The sequence below is a fragment of the Oryx dammah genome, unplaced genomic scaffold, assembly GCF_014754425.2.
Source record: "Oryx dammah isolate SB20612 unplaced genomic scaffold, SCBI_Odam_1.1 HiC_scaffold_21, whole genome shotgun sequence".
NCBI lineage: Eukaryota > Metazoa > Chordata > Mammalia > Artiodactyla > Bovidae > Oryx > Oryx dammah.
Genome location: NW_024070205.1, coordinates 39433636 through 39448670, shown reverse-complemented (window position 1 = coordinate 39448670; position 15035 = coordinate 39433636). Strand labels below are relative to the sequence as shown.

Here is a 15035-nt window from a genome sequence, read left to right as displayed (position 1 = left end):
CAGGAAAGCCCGAAGTTATTCATGGTGGCGGTTTAGTTGCTAAGTCATGTCCGACTCTTTGCAACCCCGTGGACTGTAGCCCACCTGGCTCCTCCAACCATGGAAAATTCATCCATGGATTTTCCAGGCAAGAATACTGGAGTGGGTTGCCATTTCCTTCTCCATTCATATTATGAAGTCATTCATTACAGCCTTCAAATCGATAATGATTTTAGCAAATGCTATGTCTTTGCCTTCAAAGATTTTATATATATACTAATAATAATCTATTTTTATGGAGTCCTTTCTAAGCATCCGGCACTATACCCTGCACCTTAAATGCATTTCTCACTCACTCTCCGCCTCACCCTTATAAAAAGCATCTCCAGCTATCCTCACCACTTTAGAGGAGAAAATAGAGTATCAAAGACATTAGTCCACAAAACTAGCAAGTGGAGATTCAGTGCTCAGACCCAAAGTTGTCTGAATACAAAACTAGGCACCTGATTTCTGGGCTGTAGAGTCTTTTAGGTTTTTGCTTCCTTCTCCTTAAAATTCGTTTGCCTTCTGTATCTGTCTGTCTTCTGGAACCAAATGAACCACTTGGATATCACCACGCTTATCACTGTCACCTGTGGTGACCAGTCTGTTCTAGGAGGGCTCAGGGCCAGGGGGACCAGCATGGAACTTCGCAAGCTAAATTCACCCTCCACAGCCAAGCTCAGACCCATCTCAGAGCCTCCCAGGAGAAGATGTCATTAGGAGATGCTTGGCTTGTGGGCTACACCTGAGGAGAATCACCAAAGGTTGGAAAAATCGCAGGTTTTCTGGGCCACTTGGACATCATTTTCAGTCCAAGGGCCTCAAAGCCTGGAATTCCATGTAGATTGCAGCTGTTGGCTTGAGACAACTTGACCTCCAGCAAAGTGCATGACCAAGATTAATAAGAGAGATGTGCATACCATCTCCTCAGCCTGTCTCCTTGGGGCAGTAGCGTTCACCTAATTATAAACTAGACTTGTTCATTTATCTGAAAGTCATCTGTATCCTTGGTGAAACAGCCCAACAGCCCAAGAAACACGTTTTACTTATTTACCGAATGTGCTCAGGGCTCAGTCACGTCTGACTTCTTACAACCCCATGGACTATAGCCCACTAGGATCCTCTGTCCAGGGAATTTCCCAGGCAAGAATACCAGAGTGGGTTGCCATTTCCTACTCCAGAGGATCTTCCCAACCCAGGGATCAAACCCACGTCTCCTGGCTTGGCAGGCAGATTCTTTACCATTGGGCCACCTGGGAAGCCCATTATTTTCCAGATATCACCAAACCCTTGTCACCTGGTATCTTAATCTTCTTACCAACCTGATGGAAGAAACACAATTATTCCCCCTTCAGAAATAATGAAACTAAGGCACAGAGAGGTGAAGTAAATTGCCCAAAATCACACAGCCAGGGAGTAGCTCTCCAAGCTGAGCATGGCCTCCTCACTTCCTTCAACAGTTGTTCTCCCCACAGGTCACCAGTGTGAGCTGGTTGATCTCCACTCATGGTTGGGACATTGTCATTAAATCAAGTTGCCTGCCTCTCACTAGAAGCCAAACTATCCCCAAATCTGCTGCTCCAGGCATGCGCCATTTCCTCCCAGATCTCAAACCCCTGCTCAGAGTGGGCCCAGTGGGGTGGCCACTATGAAATGCTGGGTGAATTCCCTGGTGATTGATCAGCAAACAGTAAGTATGCATGTGCTAGGCGCCAGGCCCTGGGATAGATAAGGTGGGCCCTGCCTTCCAGATGCTTGCAATCTTTGCTGGGGGTGGGGGACACCTGTGTGCTGTGAAGTGAAGACACTGTAGCTGAAGCAGGCTCATTCTGTCAGGCTCAGAGCCATTTCAGGGGAGGGGCTGGGGCTGGGATAGTTTGGGAAGCCTCAGAAACGAGCCCGCTGATTGGCATTCAGTAAATGCTGTTGAAGGAAGGAAAAAGAGGGAGGGTGGGTGAGAGGACGGATGGGAAGGGAAGAGGGAGAGAACAGCAGACACAAAAGAGAGGACTGTCACCCATCTGTCCTTCAGTGTCCGTGAAGGCTTGGTTCCAGGACCCCCACGATACCAACATCTTCAGATGCTCAATCTCTTATAGTCGACCCCCACTCCACGGATGCAGGACTTGCAGACATGGAGAGCCCACTGTGTAGCAAAGTCTGTCTTTCTTGGGAGAGTCTGAAGACAGAGAGGGAAGGCAAATGAAAGAAGGACAGGCCCTCCTGTCCCTCCAAGGGACCTAGAGAGAGGAACAGAGAGAGAAAGAAAGCTCACTCCAACCCGTGAGGGGGTTGAGTGCCAACTCACCAAAGTGACCGCGTAGATGAATATGCAGTGCAGATATCGGAACTTGGCAGGATGTCATAGAGCAGAGGGGACATTCGCGGTGAGGAAGTGCTCAGAGACAGCCCAGACAAAGACCCCCCAGGAAAAAGGTGCCTAGTGCAGCTGGAAGCACGGGCCACAGGACAAAAGTGTTCCCAAGGTTGCGAGGAGCTTGGGTCTGGTGCTCAGCAGGACCTGAGCCAGTGATATGGGCTCTGCCCTTCCTCTCACTCTTGGATTAACTTTGACCTGTGACTTGAGCCACTCATGGCACGACCAGGGGGAGCCAGAGTGACCCACCTCCTCAGGGAATACAGGGACCAAGAAAACCAACTCCGCCTGTCGGGGCAGGGGGAGTCTCAGGAGAGGGGCTTCCCAAATTCTCAGTAAAGATCAGGCTCAAACAGCACCTGCACCTGGGCCCCAAGGGAGGGGTCGCCTACAGGCTGCATAGGAGTCTGTGGCCTGATCTTTCCACTGTAAAACAGGACACGTGGCCAGTCTTCCTCATGGGCATCTGGTCAGGGTGGGCAAAATGCATTGTACACCAGTTGGTTGTCCTGACCCCACTTTGATGTTCCAGTTTACCTTAGGAGAAGAAGCACAGCCCAAAGTTAAAAGGACCCATTCAGAGGTCTGCCCTCCTGGGTTGAATCCTGACTTTTCCACTTATTGGCTCTGTAGTCTTAGGTCCCTTAGGTCCATTCCCTGCATGTCCGTTTCCTTTCCTGTGCATGCACGCATGCTAAGTCGCATCAGTCGTGTCTGATTCTGTGTGACCCTATAGACTGTAGCCCTCCAGGCTCCTCTGTCCATGGGGATTCTCCCAGCAAGAATACTGGAGTGGCTTGCCATGCACTCCTCCAGAGGAACTTCCTGACCCAGATATTGAGCCCTGGTCTCCTACATTACAGGCAGATCTTTTACCATCTGAGCTACCAGGGAACCCCTTCTTCTCCTGTAAGAAGGGGTAATTAGAGAACGTAACTGAGGAATTGCAAATAGTGCTGCAGTGAACATGGGTGTGTAAACATCCTCTCATTTGTCAAGTCAACTTTGCTGAGCTGTAATAAATAAATATATGCATACAAAAATGTGCTTCATTCATAAGGATCAGCTTGAGGAATTCTCACAAGACTAACACACCCGGGTAACCAGCACCCAAACAGGGATAAAGAGCCTCTTCTCCCCATCACCATGCCCCCTCTCCCAGTTACTACACCCAATAGAGGTAACTACGATCCTTCTTTAACAGCCAAGACTCATTTGTCTGGTTTCTGAATTTTGTATACATGGAATCATGAGTGTTCCTTTATATGCAGCTTCTTTCTTTGAACACTGCGTTGTATGTAATCTTTCTGTTGTATGTATCAGTTCATTCATTCTCATTCTGGTATAGCATTCCATTGCATGAACATACCACAAGTTTTTATCTTTTCTGCTGCTAAATGACATTTGAGTTTTTGCCAGTTGTCAGTGCATTGCCTCTTAGCTCCAAACTCACAATTTCTGCCTGCTCTTTGAAAATAGGCTGGAACCTTTCAACATCTTTCCTTTGTCCATTGGCAGCAAAGCATTGTCAAGAAAGAGTACTGTGAGACATCTCAGGAGAGAAGGACTCTGCTTCCTAGTTCCAGGTACTCACACTGCAGTATCCTGCAGACTGCCTGGCAGGTTCAGTCCCTGGGTTGGGAAGATTCCCCTGGAGAAGGAAATGGCAACCCACTTCAGTATACTTGCCTGAAGGATCCCATGTACAGAGGAGCCCAGGAGCCTGCAGTCCAGCGGGTCGCAAAGAGTCAGACACAATTGAACCAAATTAGCATGCATGCGCATTAACCGTAACAGGATATAGGAGTCAGACAAGATTGACGGGCAAGAAGTAAAGAAAGCTCAAAACAATTGCAGATATAAGGAACAACTCTTACCCCAGGGCTGAGATAACACACCCAATGAAAAACCCACCTCTCACTGCTTTGGCTTGAGGTCCAGAAATTGCTAACAAGAGGGCCTTGATGAATTGGCTAATAGTTCCTCTGCTGCTATACCAGCAGGACTGGCTGGCATCTACCCCAACCCTCACCCAAAAATCTTGCTGGAAATCTATCCTCCTGGGTGCCAGGGGAAGACATTTGTTCACAAGCAAATGTCTGGCAGAAGGCACTCTCCAGTGAAACCACCCAAGGGGTCTGAAAGGGAAAGCTACTGCAGGAGAAGCCGTCTGAACAGCAGGAGTTGGAGCTGATAAAGCCACATGTAGCAGGATCTGAGCTCTGGGGAAGCCAGGCACTCCTCAAGAGCTGGGCCTAGAGGAGTGTCCAAGGCACAGTAATGACCGATAATGGCTCACATGAGTAACGGCTGATTCTTAGGCAAGTATAGCTTCAGCTTCTGTCTAGCCTCTCTGCTTCTTAATAAAGTTTATTAAGAATCGCCCAGCTTCTTGAGAGCCAGCACCCAATTCAGGGTAAAACCCCTACTTCCTAAAACCTTGACTTTTCCTTCTGCTTCTTTCTAGTCCTCCTGCCTGTGTTGGATCGTATCGTCCAGACTTAGCTCTGCCTCAGCCTCCAGCGATTTCTGCCACGTGAAACCCAGTCACTATCAGCATCTTTTGAGTTCAGAAACTTCATGGAGTACAGCAGATGAGAAGGAGGGTCCTGCCGCTCCCACCCCATCTGTGGCCTCCCACAGTCTGTTGCCCCTTCCATTCCCCTAGATGCACCCACCCCATGCCCAGCCTCCAACCCTCACTCTGACCTGAATCACCAGGTGGACCTGACCTCTCAGTCCCACCCTGAAACCCTGGGACCTAAACTGACTCCATCTGATGGCATGTTTTTGTTTTTGTTTTTCTGACTGTACTACAATAAACACAGGATTATAATTCTTATAATCAAGAAGGAATTTTACGGGGCTTCCCTGGTGGCTCAGTGGTAAAGATTCTACCTGTCAGTGCAGGAGACACGGGTTCAATCTCTGGTCCAGGAAAATTCCACATGCTGTATTGCAGCTAAGCCCATGTGCCACAACTATTGAGCCTGTGCTCTAGAGCCCAGGAGCTGCCAACTACTGCGCCCACATGCTGCAATTACTGAAGCCCTCTCACCCTAGAGCATGTGCTTCGCAACTAGAGAGTAGCCCCCACTTGCTGCAACTAGAGAAAGTCCACACAGCAACAAAGGCCCAGCACAGCCAAAAATAAATAAGTAAATAAACTTTTTTAAAAAAGAAAAGAATTTAATGATTTTCTTATACTTAATGGGAATCTGCAAGTCTGCATTACAATCAGGCTTCCAACACCTGCCCATTTCTCTTGGGTTTTACTAGCAACTGCAGTGGGTTGGAGAGGAAGAGTAAACATCTAAAATATACAGGTCCTGTGACTGATGCTCCTACATTATTGCAAGTTGGGGGGTCAGGAAAGAGACAAAAGCAGTATTATTGTCATTATGGGGTTAAGTTCTACTGAGCATGTATTAATGTGACCAGAATTGAAGCGCAACTGGACATGGTTCTCCCAGCAAATCCTCATAATGGCCCACAGTCCTGATGTCAGAGAGCAGAGGCCACTCGGCATAACCTAGTGTTTATTAAGAAGGTGAGGTCTGGGGATAGAGTACAGGGTTTGTGTCAGGCTCCTCCTCTGACCCTATTTGAGAATTTGAGCAAGCTGCTGAATCCCTCTGTGCCTAATTTCCTCATCTGTAAAGTGGGAATAAGGGTGCCTTATTGTATCAAGTAAGGCAAAGGCAATGGGAAACATTGTACTTACACTCCTACTTTTCTGAGCTCCTGTACCAACCACTTGAGTTTGGATGTAGTTAACTAGATGAACGAATAACCTCCAACATGCAAGCAGAGGGGTTTAGCAGTTGTGGGTGGTGAAAGGCCCGAGAGGGGCATGGTACTAGAGTCCACTCTTGGCAACACTGGCACAGGTATTGATTCTCATCTGGCAGACTCCCTCCCCAGAGAAGAGAAGTCAGGAAGTAGAAAAGGCAAGAAACTAGACCCAGAGGGACAAGCAGACAGAGTGTAAAACCTCGACCAGGTCATATACCCAGAGGGGAAAGGGGAAGGGTCAAACTTACTGGAGAATAATCATATTTGCTGCACCCCTACTATGTGCCAGACACCAAGTGCTTTAGGAATATTATCACATTCACTCTTTAACTGAAGCCCACAAGTAATGTAGTATCATTATCCCCATTTCACAGACCAGGAAACTGACACTCATAAAGGGGAAGCCCTAGACTAACAAGCACTGGAGCAGGGGTTTGATTTAAGCAGTTTAATCTTGAGTCCACAGTCTTAACCAGTATCATTCCTTCTTCCTGATGGAGGATCTCTGGGGCACAAACAGGACAAGAAGAGCTCAGAGCTTTGGGGTTTTAACTCCCAGACCATTCTTTTCCCAAGCCCTTAACCCCCAGGTGACTTCAATGAGACTATGGATTTATATTGGCAGAAATGGGGCTTCAGATCCCAGGCTGTGAGGACAATGTTGTGAGTATTCAAAGTCATCCTGAAATTCCAAAGGCAGAGGAGATTAAAAAGCACATGCTGTTGGGCACATTCCGTGGAACTGCTTGTGGCTGAAACTCTAGGTGCTCAAGGCAACAATGCAGCTGTGAAATAGTTGCCACTTACTGAGACCTGCCAAACCGGTGCCCTACAAAAAGCCAACTGAGACAAGTGCACAGACATGAAACAGACTCTGGTGCAAGACTTCAACATCTTCCCAAGATCACTGCCAAAGGTGAAGGAGTTTCTGCCAAGCATGTGAGGCTGGGTGTTAATTTCGTGCAAGTTCCAATAATGTCCTAATAAGAACAGCGATACCAAAAACAGTAATAAATATGCTCCAACACTCGTTTAGTGCCTACCATGAGCTGGCACAGCTGTTAAGTCCCTTGCTGTGCTGTGCTTAGTTGCTCAGTCATGTCTGACTCTTTGCAACCCCATGGACTGTACCCTGTCAAGCTCCTCTGCCCATGGGATTCTCCAGGCAAGCATACTGGAGTGGGTTGCCATTCCCTTCTCCTGGGGATCTTCCCAACCCAGGGATCAAAGCCAGGTCTTCCACATTGCAGGAGGATTCTTTACCATCTGAGCCACCAGAGAAGCCTGTTAAGTCCCTTACCTGTGTAAATTTTATTAATGCCAGCTACCACCTAAGAGATAGATACTGGGATCATCCCCATATAGATGAGCACAAGATTACCTAACTTGCCTGTGTTTACAGAGCCAGGAAGCAGGAGGACTTAGCCCATCTAATCCATCATGGATAGACAGAATGGCAGACAAATGGACCAATGGACAGACAGGCAGAAGAAGGCTCACCCTCCAGGGCCCCCCTCCCAAGGCTAGTGTGTGCTCAGAGGTTTGCTCAGCACACCTGAACTGATGGATGGATGCCTTTCTGGAATTTGAAATCTGGAAGCATGTGGAGCATCACTGGTCACAGCAGAGTTTTGAACCAAGTTTCTGAAACAGGACTGCAGGGAGGAAAAACAATAGAGGGCACTCTGGGTGGCAAACCAGTGGCTCCTCTACTCAGCCACCCGAGGTTCCCATGAGCCGTGAGGACACAGCATCCAGACTGGGCTCGGATGACACTCCATCTCTTGGGGATACCAAGCACAGCAAGGCAGTGGCCCCGAATTCTACCCCATGCTGTTAGGTGAATGCTAGGAACCCCATTTTACCAGTGAGAAAATGAGTTCAGGGAGACTGAAACCTACCCAGATCATGTGAGAGGCATTAGGTGCCCAACCTGAAGGGCTCAGGGTCCCTCCCATCTCAGGCCGGGTACCTGGGGAGTGGTGCTACATTTTCTGGGGTGTGCATTGTGGTAGCGCCAGCCCCTCCACCCTCTGCAAAGGCAAAATTTTGGGATGCTAGCTAGCAGGGAAGGTGAGGTGGGGCCTGAGCCCCACCAGGATGCGCCTAGCCTCACAGGACAGTGGGAAAGTCCACATCCCATCAGACTGCAGCCCGAGCCCCCTGCTGCGTGAATCAGCCCAGCTGACCCACAGCCCTTGGGAGATACTCCCATTAGCCCAAGAATTCCAAGAATTCAGAGGGCAGGGCCCTTGAGAAAACGGCCCTGTTATGTGTTATTTGGGTTGATGCGGCATTTTGGTTGCACGGAGTCGGACACGACTGAAGTGACTTAGCAGCAGCAGCAGCATTTCTGTCGTGGCCTGAGAAGGCTCACAGTGCGAAGCTGGATACGTCTTCCAGAGAGAAACCCAGGCACACAGGGCCAAGGGCAGCATCTACCCTCCCAGCCTTCAGAAGTGTTGCCTGGGAAAATCCTGAGTACCATGCTGCCTGAGAGCTCTCCTGAGGGTGAGCCTCCACTTGGAGGCAGGGTCAGGGCAAGCAGCAAAGAGGCAGTTTTGCCTTAAGTGGAAACTTGGTTAGTTTTCAGATTCAAAGGAATGTCCTCCTAATTGAGTCTGTCCTTTAGTTAACCACCATTCAACATCTTCTAGCACCAGTCTATGCATTTACAAATACTGAAGGGTAGTAGCATGATGAATATCCTACCCATTTTATGGGTCAGGAAACTGAGGCACAGAGAGTTTAATAAATTTGCCCAAGGTCACAGAGCAGGAATCTAAACTCAGGGAGTCTGAACCTAGTATCTGTGGTCTGACCTTTGTGAGATCCTGCTATCCCTTTTAACAGGGTTAAAAATGACATCACAAAGTGTCATTAGCAGCATTTCCTACATCGCAACCTTGATAGTCCCTAATGAATCCAGGTCCTCTGCCAGGTATGACAGAGCATACATGGAGGCTGGCATGGGGGCTTCTCAAGTTCTTTTGTGACCCTGCAGGGAGACAGAAGTGTGGTTCACGCCAAGTGAGAGGTACTAAGGGAGAGTGCCAAGCCTTTCTCTGAGAGCTTTACCTAGATCATCTCACCAAGTTCCTACACACCCTGTCGCATAGGCACTTTCAATGTCCCCATTGCAAAACTGAGGAGCCCAAGCCTCAGAGCATCAGGAAATGTGTTCCAGGTAAGGCAGCTGGGAAATGCAGAAGGCAGGTGGAGTTATTTCCTGGAGCTGCTCTAACAAATTCCCACCAACATGACTCAAAACGACAGAAATTGATTCTCACCATCCCAGAGGCCAGAAGTGCCAAGGTCAAGGTGTGGACCAGGGCACTCCCACTCTGACGGCTGTAGAGGAGACTTGCCCCCCACGTCTTGCAGCTTTTGGAAGCTTCATGTGGACCTGGGCTTGTGGCCATCTCACACCAGTCTCTGCTTCTGCCCTCATGGGCCTTTATCCTCTTCTCTGGTGTCTCTCTTCTCTTATAATGACATGTCTTTGGATTTAGAGTCCTTTCGGGTAATCTAGAGTGATCTAGATTCTTAGTTTAACCTCCATTAGGATGTGAACATAGCTTTTCTTTCTTTACTTTTGGTTGTGCTGGGTTCTTTTTCTTTTCTTTCTTTCTTTCTTTCTTTATTTTTGGTTGCTCTGGGTCTTTGTAGCTGTGAACAGGCTTTCTCTAGTTGTGGAAAGCGGAGGCTGCTGTCTAGTTGCAGGCCGAGGCCTTCTTGTTGTGATGGCTTCTCTTGTTGCGGAGCACAGGCTCTAGGCACTTGAGCTGCAGTGTTTGCAGCACACAGGCTCAATAGGCTCGTGGATTGAGGGGTTGTGACATACGGGCTTAGTTGCTCCATGGTATGTGGAATCTTCCTGGACCAGAGATCAAACCCGTGTGCCCTGCATTGGCAGGTAGAGCCTTATCTACTGGACCGCCATGGAAGTCCAGCATATCTTTTGAGGGAGCTACATTTCAACTCACTACAGCAGAATTTGAACCAGTCTGGCTACCACCCAGGGTTTTAAAAAGCAGAAGGCATCCTCAGGTGGCTCTGTGGTAGAGAATCTGCCTGCCAACACAGGAGACACAGGTTCCATCCCTGGGTCAGGAAGACCCCCTGGAGAAGGAAATGGCAACTCATTCCAGAATTATTCCTGGAAAATCCCACGGACAGAGAAGCCTGGAGGGCTACAGTCCATAGTGTCGCAAAGAGTCAGACAGGACTTAGTGACTAAGCGATACAATACAGTAAAACATCCTCACAAGTGCCAGCTCCTGTGGAGGGCCTCCTGCCTGCCCCAGGTGGAGCTTCCAGTACACAGTATGCCTGGCGACCGTATGGCCTAGGCCTTCCAAGTGTTGGGGACAGGGAGCCGAGGTGGTCTTCTCTCCTCCAGTAAACTTTCCCCAACCTCACCTACTTTTTGTTGTTCAGTTGCTCAGTTGTCTGACTCTGTGACCCCTTGGGCTGTAGCACACCCAGCTTCCCTGTCCTTCACTATCTCCCAGAGTTTGCTCAAACTCATGTCCACTGAGTCAGTGATGCCATCCAGCCATCTCATCCTCTGTTCCCTGCTTCTCTTCATGCCCTCAGTCTTTCCCAGCATCAAGGGCTTTTCCAATGAGTCGGCTCTTCGCATCAGGTGGCCAAGGTATAGGAGCTCTTACTTTGCCCTGGGCAAACTCCCACTTACCTGCCCTGCTCTCTGCACCCTGCATCTCCTCCTCCTTTGGGACATCTCCACAAATGAGAATTTGTTTCTGTGACCAATGACTTCTTTCTGCCTCCCCACTGCTAATGAAGAGAGAGGGCAGGATCCATGCCTACCTTCACTGGACATCTTATCCCTCCAACACCCGGCATAGAGCCCCCATGGGGTTTTTCTTTTTTAAATAACAGCTTTATTGAGATATGGGCTTCCCTGATAACTCAGTTGGTAAAGAATCCGCCTGCAATGCAGGAGACCCCAATTCAATTCCTGGATTGGAAAGATCTGCTAGAGAAGGGCTACCCACTCCAGTATTCTTGGGCTTCCCTGGTGGCTGAGCTAGTAAAGAATCTGTCTGCAATTCAGGAGACCTGGGTTCAGTCCCTGGATTGGGAAGATCCCCTGGAGAAGGGAAAGGCTACCCACTCCAATAGTCTGGCCTGGAAAATTCAATGGAATGTATAGTTCTTGGGGTCGCAAAGACTCGGACACGACTGAGCAACTTTCATTTATTGAGATATAATTCACACGCCATACAATTCATTTTGTTGTTGTTGCTGTTCAGTTGCTAAGTCATGTCCAACTCTTTGTGACCCCGTAGACTGCAGGACGTCAGGCTCCTCTGTCCTTCACTATCTCCCAGAGTTTGCTCAGAATTATGTCCACTGAGTCAGTGATGCCATCCAACCATCTCATCCTCTATCTCCCTGTTCTCCTCCTGCCCACAATCTTTCCCAGCATCGGGGTCTTTTTCAGTGAGTTGGCTTATCACATCAGATGGCCAAAGTACATGCTGAAGGCATCAGTCCTTCCAACAAATATTCAGAGTTGATTTCCTTTAGGATTGTCTGGTTTGATCTCCTTGCAGTCCAAGGGACTCTCAAGAGTATTCTCCAGCACCACAGTTCGAGAGCATCAATCCCTCAGTGCTCAGCTTTCTTCATGGTCTAACTCTCACGTCCATACATGACCTAGAGTATATGATTCAGTGGTGTTTAGCATATTCACAGAGTTGTGCGACCATCAACACAATCAACTTAAAGAATATTTTCATCACCCGCCGCCGCCAAAAATCCTGTGCCGCTAGCAGTCACTCCACTCAACCTCCTCCCCATCTCCAGCAACCACTAGTCTACTTTCTACCAGTGTAGTTTTGCCTGCTTGGGACATTTCTTACAAATGAAATCATGTAATATGTGATCTTTAGCGTCTGACTTTTTTTTTTTTCCAGACAAGCCTTTACTAGAGGAGGTGGTGATGAGAGTAAACAAAAGGTGCCCTTGCTTGCTCACTTCCTGTGGTCAGGGGGCAAGTTTGTTCTTTATATCAGGTGAGAGTAGGGGTATGTCCAGGGATCAGGCCAGTTCCAACAGTTTGAAGTAAGGCTCATGGTGGCTCAAGGAATTCAGAGCATCCCAGCAGAAAGTGACCCTGGTCACTATAGGTCCTTGGAAGAGGCAGCAAGGGACTTCTACACATCTAGGGTAGGCTAAGTCTGTGGCTCCTGACCAGCAGGAAGAAGTCTCAGAAGAGACCTTCAGCGCCTTATGCCCTAAGAATAAGGATGGAGAGTCTCTCAGCAGGGAATGAGACAGGTTGGGACCCTGGGACCCTGGGACCCTTTGCTGCAGTGCTTGCACTTGGACACACCTCTCCTTGAGCAACAAAATACAAAGAAACTGTATAGGACTGAAAATAACTTCCAACATGTGTGGCTGGAGCAAATTCTGGACAAAAAGATACAAAGAGACCAAAAAATCCAACTGTCGCTTTTGAAGAGTATCTGGATTCTTTCACTCTGGCATAATGTTTTTAAGATTCATCTATGTTGTAGCATTATGTATCAGTACTTTATTTTTTTTTATAGTGCATACTATTGTATTATATGGACACACCACATTTGTTTTGTCCATTTATCAGTTGACAGACACTAGTTTTTGGCTATTGTGAACAGTGCTGCTACATACGTTCATATAAAGTTTTTGTGTGGACGTAGGTGGCACTGGTGGTAAAGAACCCGCCTGCCGATGCAGGAGACATAAGCAATGTGGGTTCAATCCCTGGGTCAGGAAGATCCCCTGGAGGAGGGCATAGCAACCCACTCCAGTATTCTTGCCTGGAGAATCCCAAGGGCAGAGGAGTCTGGTGGGCTATGGTCCACGGGGTCCCAAAGAGTCAGACAGGACTGAAGCGATTTAGCACGTATGTTTTCATTTATCTTGGGTATATGCCCAGAAGTGGAATTGCTGGGTCATATGGAAATGCAATTTTAAACCTTTTCAAGCCCTGCGGGTTTCTAATGAAAGACTGACTGCTTCTCACCAGCCACATGGCCTGGTGACTTGACTTTCCCAAGCCTTAGTTTTCTTACCAGTAAAATGGGAATCAGCCCATCCCATATATATTTATTGAACACTTACTAGGGGATGGGCCCTGTTCTGGCCCTGGGACACAACAGTGATGAGCAGATAAATTCCTGTGGTCAGGGAGCTGACACCCAAAGGAGGGACACAGATGCTAAACAAGCAATAATTCAAATACAGTAAGTCAGATGAGGATTGTTAATGAGGAAAACGAGGAAGAGAGGGAGATAGAGGGTGAAAGGGGGTGTAAAATGAGAGCGAAGTGATGTCACAGGGTCAAGGGGCTTCCAGGAAGGCTTCATTGAGGAGGTGACATTAAGCGAAATCCTGAGGGAATGAGGGACTGAAATTTCAAAGATGGAGGATACAGATAAAGTATGTTGATTAATAATCCTTATGTTCTCACAGTCTTGGGGATCAGTTCCTATAAAGGGAACCCCAAATCATAATTTAAAATTCATTAGAAACCCAACGTGTGAACACACAGTTTGGGATGAACTACTCTGCCTGGGGACAATCTGGGGTGGTGGGGTGTTGGGGGGGGTGAGGAAGGAGGACTCTGGGAAGAGGTGGCATTTATCTGGGGCTTGAGGGGTGGGTATCCCTGGTGGCTCAGAGGTTAAAGCATCTGCCTCCAATGCGGGAGACCTAGGTTTGATCCCTGGGTCAGGAAGATCCCCTGGAGAAGGAAATGGCAACCCACTCCAGTATTCTTGCCTGGAGAATCCCATGGACGGAGAATCCCATGGACGGAGGAGCCTGGTAGGCTACAGTCCACGGGGTCGCAAAGAGTCGGACACGACTGAGCGACTTCACCTTCCTTCCTTCACCTGAGGGGTGGGTAGAAGTGAGGAGGGACTGGCTGCTCTCCAGGAACTCTCCAGGTGGCTTCTGCACCTTCTGAAAGGACCATCTGTGTGAGTCCTTGGGGAATGACCAGGCTTTCTGAATCCAGGCAGCCTTTGGAGAGTGACTGTGGTTTAGGTGAACTGAATTTTTATGCAAAGCAGCAGGCACTTCCCTGCCCCACACCTTCCCCTGTCCACAACAGAGGTCTTTGTTTCCTTAGGGGAGAAGCCTTTCTTTCCAGCTCGTTCTCCTCCCCCTCCTCCCCAGCCTGCCACAGTCACAGACAAGGGGCTAATTTGAAAGTCTGAATCTGGGGGCAGGAAGGAGGCAGAACGTGATGAGCTGCTGCTCAGCTGCCAGGACAGCCCTGGGGAAAACCTCCATCTTGGGCACCTGGCCCTCTCATCTCAGTCATGTTGACCCAAAACAGACTATCAGCTATTCCTTCAGCAAAGATGGTTTATTTGGGATGAGCAGAGAACTGCAAGTCAAGGTCTGCAAGCTTGGTGGGCGACATGCAAGTCCCCCCACAGCAAGGGAAGGAGATGCTTGCATAGAAGGGAAAAGGAAGCTGGGAGGGGGGCTTTCCAGGTGGCGCTGGTGGTAAAGAACCTGCCTGCCAACTCAGGAGATGTAAGAGACCGGTTCGATCCCTGGGTTGGGAAGATCCTCTGGAGGAGGGCATGGCAACCCACTCCAGTATTCTTGCCTGGAGAATCCCCATGGACAGTCCAGGGGGTCACAAAGAGTCAGAGGCCTCTGACTTAACATATATGCATTTTAAATGAAGAGTCCATGGCTTTTCATCAGCTGATTTGGCCCCAGGAAAGAAGAGTCTTTCTTCTTCCTATTGCGTTCTGCTATCATTACAGGGCGTGAGCTCTCCCCTTTCTGGTCTCTTGGCTCTATGCAACTG

At 48.6% G+C, this 15035-nt stretch overlaps 1 protein-coding gene across 1 annotated transcript in view; it reads right to left on the bottom strand.

Annotated features, from left to right (window-relative positions):
* AADACL4 (arylacetamide deacetylase like 4) overlaps positions 1 to 11039 on the bottom strand; it is a 29116-nt gene extending 18077 nt beyond the window's left edge. The window contains 3 exon segments of the mRNA XM_040262838.1: positions 2330 to 2446; positions 2448 to 2470; positions 11027 to 11039. Coding sequence (XP_040118772.1) covers positions 2330 to 2446; positions 2448 to 2470; positions 11027 to 11039 — 153 coding nt within the window.
* Positions 11040 to 15035: the final 3996 nt, after the last annotated feature.